The following is an 18,410-nucleotide window of genomic DNA, read 5'->3' as shown; positions in this document are numbered from 1 at the left end:
TAGCTGGAAGTGGGGAAGCAGTAAAAGGTCCTCCTTTCCTTCCACTCTGCAGTTTTATTCTGAAATCTATGGCGCAGTATTGCGCCCAGAGCTCAGAAAATGTGTGCACTAATGAAATCCCTGGTCATAAAATGTGCCTAGAACAATGGGAGTTTTGAACACTGCCAGCAAAGTAATATTTGAGTATGTAGTAGAAGCTGAATATGCCACTTTCATGCAGAAGTTATCAAAAAGGGATTTTCCAGTAGCCTTGCCTTGCAGTCTTACCTTTCACTTGCTGCTGAGCAAGGCCGCTGCGATGTTCAGCAAAGCTCTCCTGGGTCAAAACTGCCACGGAGCTCATGGTCGATTTCCCACCCACGCACAATCCGGGTATGCCACTGGTAGCGCAAAAGGGGAAACACCGTCATAATTACTAGAAGGATGCATTTAAATAGGGAGGGAAAGTAGAAGTGGCATGACTGGCCACTTGCCTGGCACAAGCTGAAACTGTCCCTAGCTTAGTACCTCTTCCTAGCCACAACTACCAGTATTTCTCCTAGGGCTGCAAGCAGTGCCTTTCTTCCCAGCCAGCCTGGAAAAACACTGATCCATTGCTTTCGCTGCTACACGGTATTACTTCGGTTATTCCTTCAAGGCTGGGAAAGGTTGCTGCAAAAGCACTTATTCCCCCCCCCCCAAGCAACAGCAACATGCCCACTGCCTCCTTGGGCAGCCTGAAACATCAGTGACAGTAAGCTGCACTAATATGAGGAGCTGTTGGTTGAATTTTTAACCTTACAAAACATAAAATGAAAAGATGTTATCTTGGGAAATTGTTGACTAAATCTGGTCTGCCTTTGCTGTACCTGCCACAAATGGTGGGCTATTATAGCTGTAACTCTAGTCCTCTTCACATGCAACCTCAGCATGTATTTTTATATGTTGTAGGGTAGAGAAGCGAACATTGGCCTTATATGTTCCCCCCCTAATACACAGAACCTTCAATATGACGAGAGCCTAAATCAGGGATTTAGGTGCATCAACATTACTTCACACGCCGGGTTTAGTTCCTTTACCAGTCTGACAGAAACAGACAATTCTAGATACGTAAGAATAAATAGAGCAGCCTGATTTCTTTGAAAGAGCAATCTAGCCAATAATCACTTTGCAATTGTCAGAAAGTAAGGAATACCTAGAGGTGGGGACATATAACCCCAACCATCTTGGTTAACTGGGCATGTACAAAACTCTCTAGCACTAGTCTGAATGCAGTTATACAAAGTTAGCCTTCAACTGTCCCAGAGAACAAGTTAATTGTGTGCCATGTTAAAGGTACTTACTTTTTAACCCTGCTGCCTCTTAATTATAAGAATTAGGAAACAATTTGTGAGAAAGGGAACATAATCCCTTTTCACTTTCTTTATCTACACAATTGTAAACCTCTTTTTCTGTTCCCCTTGATTATCTTGTTTCTGAGTGAATCTAGATTATTTTAAGCATTTACACAGAATTTCTACCCTTAATTATTTTATCACTTTTTCTACTTTTAACTTGGGTTTTATTGTTAGGAGGAGATGGGAATATTCAAGGCACGGGTTTAGCAAGAAACACTATTTCCCCCCTTTCCTTCTTACTGGAACACTAGAAGCAATAATTCTTAAAAGCAGCAGCAGATGAAGTTCATTCCGCATTGGGCATGGACCATATTCAACTGCGTGGGGCTATAGTTTCTTTTAAAATACCAGCTTTAAGTGCAAGCATGCATGCGCGCGCACACACCTTGCAAGAACCATTCTTTGTTACAGGTAATTGCAGGAGTATTTCAGGTAAGTCATGTGAAATCTATGAATAATTAATGGGCACTACAGTGGTGCCTCGCAAGACGAAATTAATTCGTTCTGCGAGTGCTGTCATATAGCGGAAATTTCGTCTTGCGAAGCACTGTCGGAGGAAGCGCAGCTTTACGGGGGGAAATCCGCAAAACGTTTTCGTTTTGCGAGTCGCGGCCATAGGGAAATTCGTCTTGCGAGTCACCCTTTCGTTAGCGAATGCCTTTCGTCAAGCGAAGCATTCGTCTAGCGAGGTACCACTGTACTAAAAACAATCGTGGTATTGAACTTAATAGCTTTGCTAGTGCAACAGGATTTCCCCCTCTCTCCTCCCCCTGCAACACTCCCAAAACTGCTCACAAGGGTAGGGGGAGAACGCCAGAACAGATTGCATGGGTAAAAGGTGAAATATTTATACTATCTGAAGAGAAACCAGATTGCATGGGGGGGCAGGGGAGGAGAAGTGGAGAACGTTCCATTGAGCAAAGATAATTCCTTTCACGGGTTGAATTTTTTTAGCGCTACGCTGAATACAACTCCTAGCGTTCAATAGGACCATGGGCCAGAAGTCTGACATACAAACGTAACCACATTGATCTGTAAACTTACCAGCTAAATGGTCAGTAGCCAGAAAGTCCGTCCTGTGAGCTGCCTGTTTGTCAGCCTGCCAGCTTCTGCTTTGGGGAAACAAACAAACAATAGTTACTCTGCCCTAAGAGTGCTAAAATTCCTTGAAATCACAATACAGTTTCACGAGTTTGGAAATCACTCAGGTAAACCTAAATCGGGATCCGAAGTGTAAATTATTATTTTTCAATAATGAATTTGCAACCTGCCTTGCAACAAGTGTACTTCCCCACAAAAAGCAAAACACAGAACAGACAAGTAAACTATTTAAAATCAACACACAAAAGGAGGAGGAAACATCACTGTTCATATCCACATTTCAGCACATTCTTAACCCACTCATCCACATATAATCTGAATGCTGAACATAATGAATCTATACGATCAAAGGTTATACCAGCAACACTTAGTATTTTATTTCTAGAAAAATCAAAAATTGTACTAGCATTTTGGGTACAACAGTACAGCAAAGTGTTCTGCATCATCCAAATAATCTCATCCATTTCAACTGCAAATAGTAATTTAAGATTTCCTATGGACTTTGGGCTTAACTGCCTGTCCATTCTCCAGCACAAAACTACCCAACGTAATTTTAGGCTAAGAAACAGTAAATGAATAGCAGATGTAAGATATGAATTTGAAGTTTCATGGTTGTAAAAGCATCTCCAACTGGGTGACACACAGAGAAACTAACAGATTAAAAACCTGCCAAGAAAACTGACATCAGTCAGAAGATAGGAATGTAGTTTAGTGGAGCCTGGGTAAAACATGCACTTTTTACCATTGCAGGCTGAGAAAAGTACAGAGATTTATTAAATCAGCTCCTGGCAATTCTAAGCTCTGATATGTGCATGTGCACGCTCACACACACCAACAATGCCCAACTTGTGCACATGTGTATGTGATTGGCATTTTGAAAACTCTACAAGAGGTAAGAGCTCCAAACTTGACCAGAGATCTTTGTTTGAAAACAAACAAGTTACCAACCTATTTCCAACATCCCAACAGGAGTTCAGTGGGAGTTAGATGTCTAACTGCAAATACCTGTGCTACTGGGTAAAACTGATCAAACCAGCTTAGAAAAACAGCAGCAGCAGCAGCAGCAGCAGCAGCAGCAGACAGTCAGCATTTATGGGTAGGGCCATAATCTACTTTGAACATTTCTTGGAACAAGTGCAATCCCTGCAAAGTCAGCTTGAACAAGGCAGGAGCATCTCAGTATTTCCTCGCTTTTAAAACTAAATTTGAAATCCACAACTGTAATCACCTAAGAAGCGTGTAATCGCTGCTCCAAAAGAAAAATGAAGGACAAGGATAGGAGCCTAAAACTGTAATTGTTGGGAAAGGACCCAGAAGGAAGAGAGCTGGAAAATTTAATACAAATACATAGATAGGCCTACACTTTAGCAGGGCTAACATGCTTGCCACTCAGAAAGCTTACAGCATTAACACAGGGCACTAACATAAGGAATTTGGTGGCTCTATGACACAGATCTAGGTCTGGTATTAGTAAATAAAAGTGGATGGATTTTAAATGGCAATCAAGAATGTATACACCTAATCATGACAACTGACTTACTGTGAACAAAACTGGGGTACAACACAGTGTTTCTTGCACCAGGGTCAAGCCAGGATAGACTAGAAGAGCATGTGTTCTGCATGAGCCAACACTGAATATTCATGTCACTATTCAAGGCCTGTCGCTGCTTTAGACAAGGTGGCTTAACAGAAAACCAGTGTGGCATCTGCACTATTGTGGGACAGAAAGTACATCTGCCGGCACATGTGGCCACAGCTCAGACCGCAAAAACAAACAATCTGTCCTACAACCCTTAACGGAATAAGATCGTCAAGGAGTTCATATTAACTATGCTCCCCATCTATTTTATCAAACTCTTTAGAGCTTCATGGAATCACAGAATTGTAAGGTACACCAAGGGTCATCAAGTCCAACCCCCTGAAATGCAGGAATCGCAGCTAAAGAATCCCTGGCAGATGGCCAGCCAACCTCTGTTTTAGGTTGGGCTCACAGAAGATGGCAACCACCCCAAGGTTGCACCCAGTGAGCATCACGGCCAAGCAGGGATTTGAACCCTGGTCTCCCACTGGCTCTCAAGAAAAAGGTACTAGGAGGACTCCAGGGTTAATCATGACTGACAGGCTCAGCAAAGCTGCAAAACAGGAAGAGTGGAACAGTGCTCTCCTTACTTTTACTGTCACCAGCATACAGACGTATGGTTAATTATGTATGTTCTCCCCTTGATCTGGCCCTATTCTCAAGGCAGTTGTTCTCCTGGCTCTGCCACCTTTTCTGGCCCCCAACACCCTTTGCTCAGAACTTCCTGCTAGCTGGGTATGGGTTTAGTGGCTTAACTTTGTTCCAGGAAGGCTGAGCTCAAGTTGAGACTGTTTGGGTGCTGTAACTTGATTTAGTGCCTGCCTGACAGAAATGTAACCTCGTGGCACAGCTGCTGGTTTCATCATGCCCCCAGAAGCTGCGCAGATTTGAATGGCAGAGGCTTGAGAAAATGTTACTTATGAAAACAATGAAATGGAATAAAACCATGTTCAAAGCATGCTCAAGGATGCTTACAACATGAAAAAATAATAATAATCACTGGTTTTCAACCAGTGTGCCTTGACACCCTGAGGTGACTTGAGGAACGTTCTGAAACGTTGCTGTATGCTATGGAGATTAGACCAAGGCACTGCTTTAGCAGAATATAATAAAATATTATTGGGCAAGCTAAAGAATGGCAAGGGAAGGCGACAGACAGATGGGAGGGGAAATAGCTGCAAATCGCTTGGCAATGCCAGAATACTGTAACAGCTGGGGGTAATTCTGATGTCAGTTCTTGCTTCCCATGTACAAGATGCATGGGGGAACTGAGATAAAGAATAAAAGACTCATGTATGTTAGACTAATGCCTGACCATTCTAGTCATCTTTACCCATTTTCTTGTTGCTTCCATGTCTACATAAGGCAGAAGTGCAGAAAGTTATTTTAAAACAAAGACAAGAAAACTATGACAGGACACCACTAAGTCTGTCTCAAGCATCTTATGAGGGAAAGCAATGAAGGTAAGAAATTAAGAAACAATCTGGCTTCAGAGGGCAAGTCATCACCTATTTCATTTGTGAGAGAGTACGGCGCTCTTGGCCGAGGGCTGGAAAAAGAGCCATAATGGAATATTTGCATGCCTGAAGAAAAGGACAGCTTGGCTACCTGGGATGCAACAGTCAAAGAATAATATCATTAATGGCTACTAGCCATGCTAGCTAAGCTCTGCCTGCACATTCAGAGGCAGCAATGCTTCTTCTGAACACCAGTTGCTGGAAACCATAGGTGGGGAGTGTCTCTTGGGCCTGAATCCTGATTGCCGGTTTCCCGCAGCCATCTGGTTGGTCACCGTAAGAACAGGATGTTGGACTACATAGACCACTGGCCTGATTCCACAGGCTCTTCCTAGATCATTATTAATGGCTGGCCGGTTTATTCAAGTCCTGGGGCCACAATGAAAATACAATGCAAATCATGTGTGTATTCTAATTATACTACACTAATAAATGTGCATCAACATAATGGATGTCAGGCCACAATTAGTGAAAATATTGCTATCTTCAGTTATGTTATGCCCTGTGGCACACTGCCAAATGCAGATGGCTGTTGCTTAAGATTAGGATCACTTCATCGATCAACTGCTTATCAACGTTTAACAAAGAAAACATTTCATCTCAAAAGTATGCAAGCACTGCCAAAAAAAGAAGCAAAAAAGCAAAGTGCTGCAGCATGGATTAATTTAAATCAAGGTGAATTAAAAGTTCTTTTTCAATTATTCATCCAAAATAACGTCTCTCACTGTGAAATCCACGTGTTTCCTGGCTGCTATAAAAACAATGACATGCATTTGTTTAACACCGAGCAGAGCCCAGGAGCATAATTCAAAATCAAGATAAATATCTGTAATTTCAAATGAAGCATACTGCAAAGTTCAAATAGTTGGAAGACTTAAAACAGGAGTACGAATATCAACCATTGAGGCTTCCATGCATAAACCAAGTGACAAACAGTCCAGCATCTCCTACCTCCTTGCTAGTCTGTGGTTGCAGAAAACACATGACTTGTGGCTTACTCCTCCCCAACAGTTTTTATGCACATAAAAGCAGTCTTTGGTTCAATATAATTGATAGGGGATCAGAATACTATTTAAGTCATTACAAGGAATTTTTTTGACATTATTCAAATTTCCTTTAAAAACAGCAGTGTCCTTTAATATATCTTTTTTTAAAGGAGAGGGAGTAAATTATCCGGTATTTGAGTGTGTGACATCCGTTAGTCATACTCAGAGCAGACATATTGAAATTAAGTTATTTAAGTTACTTAAGCCCATCCATTTCAAGCAATCTACTCTGAGTATGACTATTGTTGGATATAATCTTATGTATTTTATCCTGTCCCCTGAGATGGGTACATTTCCAATACTGGAAATTTTGAGTTATGCCTCTATTTTGACCACAGAGAGATCAAATAACTATTCACTTCAAAATTCTCAGGTGGCATAGCAAAGTAAGTACTGTAAATAATAGATAGAATTACTTAACTGAGACAGCCATCTAGCTCTACTTTTGCAACATTATCATGTTACTTTTTTAGTATGCGCCTCACCTGTTTATTTATTCATTTATAGGAGGACACCCTGCTCCTATACAACTAGTCTTTGCTCCCACAATTTCTTTGCAACCCAAAGGCCTGGATACTGCCAGTGCTAGCTACTAGAAATGGTTACAAACAGCAAAATAAATAAACCCTAACATTTCATAGCCATGCATTTGTTATTTCTAATCCTGTTTATACACACCCTACATTCTAACTTCCCGTTGCAATTAAAAGTCAAACTTTTAAAATTTTGTAATAAAAAAGCAAGTTAAACATGGCTTATTTTATAATAAAGAAATGCAAGAATCTCGCCACCTTGTACTATTTCAACTACTCATGGAGACAGAGCTACCAAAATGTATGGGAGGGTGGATTTTTAAAACCAGCCAGCTGAAAGAGAAATGCTTCACGAATCAAAAGCTGAGATGTCGGCAGGTGGAGAGGAAGACTCCTAAGGTTACAGAGACCTAACAAGCAACAGTACCAAGCTCACTTATTTTCCATTTTAGCCAAAGAACTAGACTGTAGGAATAGTTATCCACTTTGGCCAAAGAATGGTCAGCTGGAAGAATTAAGAGTACGCTTGCAGAAAGAAAGTTAGGTTATCCAGTGGTGAATCCACCATAAAATTCTCCTGTATAAGTCCCAAAGAAATGAAGAGGCAGTAGCGCTCTTGCATTTCAATGGGTTTATACTGGAAAACATATTGGTGGATTGCATCCCTTAGTCTCATTTGCAGCAAAAAGGAAGATATGTGTATGACCTTCCCTCCTCTGACACAAACAGGAGGAGACTCCCAGAGGCAAAGGAAACTGGTGATGGATATGGGGATAAGGATGGATATCAAAACCAGAGAGATGAAAGGTGAAAGATGACAGTGAATTTGGAGCATTCATCACTGGCAGCAAGTTGAAGAGCAAGAATACAGCAGAACAAAGGGAAGCATAAAAGAATTCAGCTCTGGGTAGCAAACAGCAAATGCCTCATAAAGGAAACTGAAAAAAGTAGATCTGCACATACGTTTGGACCAATGTTATTGGGGGATGGGAAAATAATGAATAAGCCACATAATAATTTTTTTAAAAACCATGTATCGAGCAAGCAGCAAACTTCTGTGAATTCCATGGAAATGGCTTCTGTGCAAAACACAAAGTATGCATGCACCCTACACGTCTAGCTATAATTTAATTTTCAACAAGATCGGCGTTTTCAGACAGCAACAGCAAATCATGTCGCAATTTAATCTATTTTAATTTAAATAGTTAGCATTTTGTTAATAGAAGCCATTATATATAATTAAATGCAGAACAAAAAGGGCTGAAACAGTACACTTCCAAGTCCTGTTGATTACAGCAAGGTCAAACAGAACAAACATTCCAAATCACCAACTATTTGTTCTCCACAAACCAAAAAGACCCAAGCATGCTTAACACATTTCTCTTGCCATTCCTCGACTGTATCAAAGTTGAAGCTTTTTAAAGAGGCAGAAGGAGTGAAAAGAGCCAGAGCAAGGGTTTTAAAATGTTTTAAAAGCCTTATGTGATCAAACTTGGACTTGTGTTTGGATTAAGTGTTATGGAGTTGTGGTGTGATGGTTAGTGTTGGGCTATGACCTGGGAGACCAGGGTTTGAATTTCCACTAAGCCATGAAGCTCACTGAGTGACCTTGGGCCATTCACCATCTCTTAGCCTAACCTACCTCACAGGGTTGTTGCGAGGATGAAATGGTGAGGAGAACCATGTACACCATCTTGAGCTCCTTAGAAGGAAAAGGTGGCATAGATATGTAACAAACAAACAAACAAACAAACAAACTAACTAACTTTCAAGTCATATATATACAGTGGACGCTTGGGTTGTGAACGTGATCCGTGCGGGAGATGAGTTTGCAACCTGCACCGCTGCATCTGCGCACGCACTTGACGCAATTTGGCACTTCTGCGCATGTGCAAAGCGTGATTTAGCACTTCTGTGCATGCGCAGAAACCCAGAAGTAACCTGTTCCGTTACTTCCAGGTTTGGCGCGGTGTGCAACCTGAAATCACGCAACCGGAAGTGACCATAACCCGAGGTATGACTCTGTGTGTGTGTGTGTGTGTGCGCACACGCAAGTAGAGCCAGAAATCATGCCAACCCCCTTGTGTAAGACCATAGGTATGGCCGTTCCATCTATTAGGTTTCCTCTTGAAGTCCAATGTTTATTTATTATAGTAAAGAAAGGATTCATAGCTAGGCAAGACAACACCAGTGCTTCAACTGCAAAGTACATGTTCTTGCAGAAAAAAAGTGTCTACCTCCATCCTACAAAGCAACAGCTCCATTTTTTGTCGATCACCACCTCCTGTACAGTCACACCTTGGTTATCGAACTTAATCCGTTCCAGGAGTCCATTCAACTCCCAAAACCGTTCGCAAACCAAGGCACGGGTTCCAATTGGCTGCAGGGGTTTCCTGCACTCAAGTGGAAGCCTCGTCGGAAGTTCAGCTTCTGAAGAACGTTCGCAAACCGGAACACTTACTTCTGGGTTTGTGGCGTTTGGGAGCCAATTTGTTAGGCAACTAAGCCATTCAATAACCAAGGTACAAGTGTATATTCTTACTTCCCCCAAACCTGGTATTCCCAATACACCACCCCTTGACTTTATAGGTCATAAGACTTTCAGTTTCCTCTCATGAAACCCTATCACAAAATGAGACAGCTTATCAGGGTCTACGAGAGTGAAAAGGCTCAGTTATGTGAAACAATGGTGATTAGTATGAAATAACCGGTCATTTTAGCAACCAATCCCTGATGAAGTAGTATGGTTGGCAGTTTGCATGTAGCGCTGATCTTAAAAAAAAACCCCACACCAAATAAACAGTGCATGTCTGTGTGTCTTCTCAGAAGTAAATCTACTTCAGTACAGCTTATCCCAAGGTAAATGTGAATTCTTTCACATTGCAGTTGGGTTACAGTTCTAATGACAAAGAAAATGCTTCATGCAACTTATTCATTCATTCACAAAAACTAGGAGTCAAAATGCAGGACACACAATGAAAAACCGAGTTTGTTCTGTTAAGGGCCAATCATATTCAATCACCTATCTACAAGTAATTATTAATGGAAATATGGAGGTTATTTTTATTGCAACATATGTTTACAACATAAACATTAATATGGAATGAACAGTCACATGGGAATGAATGGTAGGAGCAAGGAATTTTGTTTTGTGATATTAATGTAAAAATTGTAACAGCCTGTTTTTATTTTATGTAATAATCTGAGGGGGGGAGAGTATTTCTTAAAACTCTGGTTAACATCCCCGCCCCAAGAAAGCTCATTTAAAAATACATTTTTACACCTGAAAGCGTGTATGCCTATCTCCCAAGCCTCCTGTTATTTAGACGGAGAAAAGCTTCAGAAGGGTCCTGCAGCGTATCAGTGTCAGCACAGAGCCAAGTGTAATTTTCACAAATGCCACCTCAGCACTGCCTGTACCAGAGACCATTCACAGCTTTGGAGGGGGAGGGGAAAGGATAATCTTAAAGGGCCAGCAACCCTCTGAGAAAAAGAATTTCAAAGCATCCTTGTATGCTGAAGAGTGCTACACAAGTGAGCAAGGATAGCAATCCCCATTTGTCTGTTGCAGCTAGAAGCTTAAATCCTCCGCAAGGCCAAGTTCTATACTGGGCTTGCCAGGGTTTTGTTACTTGTTGACTGGCTCATAAAAGTTGTCTGTCAGCACCAGCAAGGCCCCAACAGAATGCCATCTCCTGATCTGTGCTAGCCTGCCGGAAAAAACTAGCCAACAATTTTTGACCCAGGGTTTCGTTCTAAATCACACACCACGGACACAAAGGTATTCCGCTCCACAGCCGACATAATTTGTGATACAAGCCATACTAAACCTGGGCTGAGCAAGAATAGCAAAATTACACTTGTAAAACCATAATTTAACACAGGAGGAAACTAAAGATACAGCAGCTAGGCCAAACAAAAGCAACATCACACAGACCCACATTTGTGGCAAACAGATTAGCCACACATTTCTAGTGGAATACAGCAGAAAGTTTGGCACAAGTTAGTTCTACAGCAGAAAAATGTTCTTCCATTTAATACGTTCAGCAAAAGTTACCCAGAATATAGAATTCTGAATATCATCACCCATAGAAAGAGTTTAAAACAGAGAAAGATACACTTTTTCATTTTTGATAATTCTATAGACAAGCAAATGAGCAGCTATTTAGGTTTTTAAAATAACTCCTTCAGACAGAAATAAATTCACTGTGAGCATCTACTATGCATGCATACCCCTAAATTCGAAGACATCCACAGAAGAATGATCCCACTGATTGGGTTTAAAGTAGCTGGCTTTGTTAAAAGAATAGTTAGGTGTGTATAAAATAGATTCAAAACAATTACTAATTTGTATCTATTTGGAACCTACACTTTCAAAATTAGTTTGGCTTTAAAAATTTATGAGATTCAGATAGAAAGCTTTGAATAACTCTAAATATATTGAAATAATGAGTAACAAGCATTTTTATAAGACACGTGGCATGAAACAAAAGACTCAATATTCTCTACCACAAATCCTTAGGATATTTCCAGCAGACGCTAAATCTCAGACATATCGCACTGGTTCAATATGGTGTTTGGGAAACCCTAGCATTAGTTCCATGATTAAAAAGCAGTGGGGTAGGAGAACATGCATACAAAAAACAGGAGGCCAAACTAGACAAATTCCCACCCCCAGATCAAATCCATGGTGGCTGAGATTCACAGTCTGGCATGTGTTTGTGGACAGCCACACACACACATGCCAGACTGTGCAAGATCAGGGTCAAGACGTCTTCCCAGCATCCAACTCTTTCATGGTGACACTAACGCTTTATTACCACATACACACACCCTTGCTAGACAACACCCAGCCGGAGAACTTCAAAAGCACAGCAAGGCTTCTTCTTCTATATGGCAGACTTCAACACCACCTTTGCACATGAACCAATTTTGAGTGATTAAGACTTGTTCTGTGAGTCAACCGCCCTCATTCCCATGCAACTGCAGAGTAGAATACAGCTTCTGAAACCTCCCCCCTCCTGTTTCCTTGGGCCTTGCTTTTATTCATGGCCATTACTTCACTGTTTCTTACATGTGCTAAGAAACAAGTTAATTGTAATTAAAGCCTGCCCTACCCTCCCAGGCCTACCTACCAACCCAGGGAACCAGTCTCACTGGGAAGGCACCAGTGTACTGAAAAGACAACCAAAGAACTGCAGGCAAAGCCAACCTCAAAGTTACTGGTGCTGTGAACACAGAAAGGGAGAGAGGAGAAGAGTGAGGTTTTCATGAATTCTACAGGCATGTGTGTTGTGAGTGATTCAAAATTCCTGGCTCCAGTTGAGCAACTTGCAATAATCTCTGGAAAGGTGCCCATATAAACCTAAGATCAGCAAGCAGCCTACAGAAAGTTACAGTTTGTCCTTTACAGGGCAGTTTTGTTTCTTGTGGGGTCTGGAGTTTGCCAATAGGTGCAGAAGCTCACACAAGGAGGGCAAGGGGGCAGAACCGATGCTGTCCCAGTTACCTGTAGCCTCACAAGCCCATGCCTCAGGAGGCCCCAACAATGCAAACCCTGACAAGCTGCTGCAAAGTGACTGTGGTCCTGTTCTCTGCTGGGTACAGCAAAAGCACCACTACTTTCTCCCCACCTGTTCCCACCTAAGACTCAGGGGGAAAGGGGGCACAGAACAGTTGCTGCTTGCATTCCCGCCGCCCTCATAAAAGCAGGTGAATGAGTGGTGGATGCAAGGAACTGCTGCCATGTTCTCTAATCACTCATTGTTTCACTCAGAGAAGGGGCCCTTGCCACTCATTTGCCCTCTTTCACTACACACTGCTGCAGAGAGGATTTCACCTGCTGAGTCCAATCCCTACAACTGCGGTGCCCGAAGAGAAAGCACAGGTGCAAGCTGCTCACTCACTGAGCAGCCACCTCATCCTCTTGTTTGCTCACCTATGCTTTCTGCTCTGAGTGGCACAATGGTGGTGGATGCCTAGTGATCTGGCCTTTTCAGTCAAGCCAGTGAGGAACACACCAGGTGAGGTGCTGCTGTTGCTTGAGGGTAGCCAAGCATCTCCAAGCACAGAATCGACCAAAACTGCTGGGAAAGGGTCTGTGAGGAGAGGATGCTGCTGTGTGTAAGGCGCTGGGAGCAACTTCAAGCAGGCATCGTGCTTGCCACAGGGCAGTGCCACACACATTGCGGCCAGCCTGTCAAGTGGAACTGTTGAAACCTGGCCCAGTAAGGAAGACCGGGCTCCCTGCAATGCGAAATGACCACCACCAGCTGCCCCCTGGCAAGCCTATGCTTACCCTCTGAGGGCCACAATGGTGGGGACTGGGCGAGAGGATATCTCCGTTGGTAAAGCATGAGACTCCCAATCTCAGGGTTGTGGGTTCAAGCCCCACATTGGGCAAAGGATTCCTGCACTGCAGGGTGTTGACTAGATGACCCTTGTGGTCCTTTCCAATTGTACAATTTTGTGATTCTATGAAGACAGGAAGGACCAAGAGGCTGTAGTAGCAGCTCCCAGACTTTCTCTCCAAACAGTGCCAGAGGACCCACTCCTTCCAGCCATGCTGCCCACAGTGTGTGTGTGTGTGCACATGTGCAATCTTATGCCCACTTGCTCACTCTTTCTTGCTTTGTTCATGTAGTAGACAGGGATGCACTTGGGAGGAAGGAGGTTGTCCCCGCGCCAAAAAACCCAACAATACTGTAGGCAGAAGGACCTCCATAACCTGCAACCAGCCCTCAGGGGGGAGAGTAGTCTAGCAGGCTTTAGGGCCGCGTCCTGCTTTTGCCCTCTGCAATGTCCACATCAGCCACAGGATTAGGAATGTTGCCTGGGGCCCTCCTGCAAAATGGAGCGGGGTGTGTGGAGAGGATAGAGTACAAAGCCTCTCATTTCGACCCCCTCCCTTCCCCGGCTTTTTCTTCTGGCTCTTTTAAGGTCAGGAGCCTAGGACGCGCCGGCCCGGGGAGGGAGGAGGGGGCTTTTCCTTCTTTTTCCTGCTGCTGCTGCTCCTCCACCCCCTTCGCTCCTTGGAGGAGCAGGAAGAAACCTGGCCAGGAAAGTTGGTGCAAAGTTTTGCGGCTGAGTTGGGAGGGGGAGGAGATCCGGCTGCCGCGCGCCTGTGACACGTAGCCCGATCGGTTCCCCCGCCCCTCCTCCTACTCCTCGCCTCCCTGCCGAGGGGACGGAGCCCCGGCGCTAAGCGTGCGCCCCGCTCGGATCACCCTCCGTCTTCCAGGGGGAGGAATGCGGAGAGAGGGGCAGCTCCGCAGGGGACGACGCAGGAGGACAGCCCGTGCCGGCGCCTCCTCTCTGCCTCCACGTCGGCAAGCAGCTCTCTCTCTCTCCCCTCCTCCTCCCAGCCCCCCCCTTTTATTTCTCTCCTGCACCGATCAGGCTCCGCTGCCCCTTCTCCGCACCCCCGCCCCACATTCCCGCGGCCGCCGCCGCTGCCTCCCCGTTTGCTCTCCCACCGCCCCCGGCCCGCCCGCCCTCCTGCCCCGTACGTGGCACTCACTCCGGCCCGTGCCTGCTTAGCTCGCTCTGCTGGAGAAGCCCCGAAGCGCTCCCGGGAAAGCGGCGAGGCACCTTCCCGTCTGCTATATGGGGGAGAGGCTGCCAATCCCAGGCTCACACGTCAGACGAGCCGGGCCCCTTCCCTTTCCCTTCCTGGGAAGGCCCGGCCCAGCTGCCAGCAACTGGGGAGGCGCGGAGAGGCGCTGGGTCAAGCGCCGCCGCCGCCGCCGCCGCCGCCGCTGCAAGTCCCCCAAGCTAGCCCCGCCGCCAAGGGAAGCGAATTCTCCCATTTTGACTAAAGGGGAGGGTGGCGAAAGCCTAAAAGGAACTCTTTCCCCCTGCCACCTCCTCTGTAGCAAAAACGTGGCGACCATGTGCATATTTACTCGGAAGCAAACCTTGGGCATGTATTCTTAGGAAACGTGAAAAGAGATTGGGCTGCATGCCTGCAATCCTAAACTCGCAGACTACCACGGAATAAGCCCCAGGAACTCGGTGAGACTTAACTCGGAGTGAATATGCTCAAGAAACACACAAATATTCCGTTTTAATCGCGGACCTCTGGTGTTCAAATCAAAATACTTTGCCTATAATTTCAACATAGGCACAGGAGGCAGAAACCCAGCCCACATCCACCCCATACGATCCAACACATTTAAAGCCACAAGGCTTACCTCAAATAATTCTGGGAGTTGTAGTTTAAGGGGACAGGAAACTAACTCTGGGGGTTAGATACCTATACTGTATGAGAATGCCTTGTCACCATAACCTAGCGATTTTTGTATACAGCCCATAGGTTACATTTCAGTAGGTGGTTTCCTTACAAATGAAGTTAGATAAAAGAGTGCTCTTGGAAAAAAGTAGGGAAGTGTATGGAACAGCAGTATCCCATATTGCACAGACCACTAGAGTAGGAAGTAAACAGTTGTGCTTAATTTTCAACCATCAACTTTCTTCTGCCAGTAATTAAATAAAGAAACAACAGTAATCTAAGAGCCACATCACACAATACAATAATTACCTAAATCTACCCTTGACTTTTAAAACTATTATTTCTATCTTCAGAAGATGGGCAACAATCATTTACCCTCTCTTCTGATGTTATTTAAAGTATCTGAGAACAGTTAGCATATCTGTTCCCACTACATAATCTTTTAAATTGTAAAACCCTCAAACGTTATTCAGCATTTCTTCATCTAAATATGCTTCCTAGAACAGTTATCGTTTGTGTAGCTCTCATAATTTTTTTTTAAAATTCAAAATTGACAACATTCTACTTGAACTGGGATACACAGAACTAAAAAAAACTTCAGATGTGGCTTTACAAGCACCAGACAGAGCAGTACAGTACTATTGCTCTGGGTCAACAAGACATGATGTTCCTGTTGATACAGACTAAAACAGGTTTGGTCTTTTGTGCCATTGCATCATATTGCAGACCTGTCTTTCGTTGTTCATCCACTACTTTACGATTCTTACATTTTTATCCAAAATGCTGCTAGTTGGCCATTTCTCCCCTTTCTTATTATACTTGTGCATCTGATTATTTCTTACATGTAATACTTCATATAGTAGTAACTATCTGTCTCCTTTTCTCAGTCCCTTCAGTATCTTCTGCAGATTTTATAAGCATGTTGCCTGCTCTGTCCAAGTCTTGCAGAAGATCCTGGAACACCGCCAGGACATGGTTTGATCTCTCTTTATAGTCTCTTTATATCCACATGTTGCAAACTTTGCATTCACTAGCTAAACAAATAGGTGCCCAATTCTCTCTATGTAATACAGTGTCTGTGGCCTGATTCACATTACCTAGTATTACCGAAATATATTGTTCTTGAATATTTATTGCAAATTGTCAGCAAGGAGAGTGCTTAACAATGGGCCTGACTTAGCTTGGAATGGCATGGGTGTAAATAAATCCATGAAAGAGCAAAGTGGCTGCAAACTGCTCCTTAGGAGCCCACACATTTGCATGGTCCTGATAAGCCATGGTTTGGCTTACCGTATCATGTGAATGGGGATGCGGGTGGTGCTGTGGTCTAAACCACTGAGCCTAGGGCTTGCCTATCAGAAGTTCAAATCCCTGCGACAGGGTGAGCTCCCGTTGCTTGGTCCCAGCTCCTGCCAACCTAGCAGTTCAAAAGCATGCCAGTGCATGTGGATAAATAGATACTGCTCCGGTGGGAACGTAAACGGCGTTTCCATGCACTGCTCTGGTTCGCCAGAAGTGGCTTAGTCATGCTGGCCACATGACCTGGAAGCTTCTGTGGACAAATGCCGACTCCCTTGGCCTATAGAGCGAGATATGCGCCACAACCCCAGAGTCGTCCGCAACTGGACCTAACGGTCAGGGGTACCTTTACCTTTATCATGTGAATGAGGCCAGTATCAACCTGTCTTTTAAGCTAGACAACATACCGGTACCTTAAGGTTTCTTGAATAATGTAATGAAAATCAGGGCTGTCATTTTAAGCACGTTCAAGGAATAAATCCCATTAATTACACATGCTTAAAATAAAACATGTCTCTTCCGCATCAGTTTTTACAGCCCCAGCAAACACTGTAACTCTGCAACGGTTTGAGTTTATCCCTGTAGGTGTACTCTTCCATTGTCTCCCAAGACAGACAGATGCCAACATCAAAAGAATCACATTACATGTCAAAAGACACACTGCACTAGTCCAGATGCACATCAGCTGCATTTTTATTTGTTCAGAAAATATGATGTTATGACAAAAAATCAGAAAGAACAAAGCTGTGTTCAGAATAGTGAAACAGTCAAATATCACTATGCTGAGCAGCAACTTTTTATTGTGGTCAGTCTTCTCTATTCACTCAGGTTCACAGCTTTGAATCACTCAGGAAGAAAGAAAAGGTTAGGAATGAAGTGATATAAAGACTTACACGAGACCAACTCCTGTGCGACCACGTATATGCATGGTGCCGGGAAATCAATAAACAAATAGATTCAAGCCTGGAAATGGCGGGGGAGAGCTAGAGAATCCTTGTGGCTTTTGAGGACACCCTTCCCAGAGCCCAAAGAAAATGTCAGTGAGGTGACAGGTGGCACAGGTGGGCTTAGTTTAGGCTGCTCAGCCTCCCCACCTAGCAGCTGACGTGTGGGATAGTGCAACAGCAGCCAACGCTTTTCCACACATCCTCTAACCGCCAGCCAGCCCCAGAGCTTCAATTCTAGTTCTGGATATTTTTGGATCCAGTATTTTTGATCTGGATTGGAGAAAGAGTGGCAGAGAGGGCGTTTAAAGGGTGCTCCCCAATTACGCAATTTTCACTTATGTGCATGGGGTCCCAGAACGTAACCCCCACGTAAGTAAGGGGGGAGCCTGTATTGCCTTTCATAGAGCTTGGTTCACAGTACATAATTTAATTCCCCAAACTGCACATGTCCCCTTTCTCTTCCATATGCTAAAGCAAAATCCTCAAGTATAGAAAAATCCTCTAATATCAAATATAAGGTAAAGGGACCCCTGACCATTAGGTCCAGTCGTGTCCGACTCTGGGGTTGCGGCACTCATCTCGTGTTAATGGCCAAGGGAGCCGGCGTACAGCTTCCGGGTCATGTGGCCAGCATGACAAAGCCGCTTCTGGCGAACCAGAGCAGCACATGGAAACGCCGTTTACCTTCCCACCGGAGCAGTACCTATTTATCTACTTGCACTTTGACGTGTTTTCCAACTGCTAGGTGGGCAGGAGCTGGGACCGAGCAACGGGAGCTCACC

General features: G+C 44.0%; 1 protein-coding gene across 4 annotated transcripts in view; it reads right to left on the bottom strand.

The window, feature by feature from the left end:
* Positions 1 to 18,410, bottom strand: part of HDLBP (high density lipoprotein binding protein) — a 53,219-nt gene that overhangs the window by 28,065 nt on the left and 6,744 nt on the right. Inside the window, exons 1-3 of one of the 4 annotated variants that reach the window (XM_033150190.1) lie at positions 14,672 to 14,776; positions 2,421 to 2,485; positions 268 to 380 (exon numbers count right to left, since the gene is read on the bottom strand). In XM_033150190.1, the coding sequence (XP_033006081.1) occupies positions 268 to 343 (76 nt within the window). In that variant the 5' untranslated portion in view covers positions 344 to 380; positions 2,421 to 2,485; positions 14,672 to 14,776. Of the gene's footprint in view, positions 1 to 267; positions 381 to 2,420; positions 2,489 to 14,671; positions 14,777 to 18,410 lie in introns of those variants that run through there. The other 3 variants (XM_033150192.1, XM_033150189.1, XM_033150191.1) reach the window with 3 other exon arrangements.

Source organism: Lacerta agilis, chromosome 5 (assembly GCF_009819535.1).
Source record: "Lacerta agilis isolate rLacAgi1 chromosome 5, rLacAgi1.pri, whole genome shotgun sequence".
NCBI classification, from domain to species: domain Eukaryota; kingdom Metazoa; phylum Chordata; class Lepidosauria; order Squamata; family Lacertidae; genus Lacerta; species Lacerta agilis.
The sequence above is the reverse complement of the archived record's forward strand: the minus strand, read 5'-3'. Positions and strand labels throughout refer to the sequence as shown.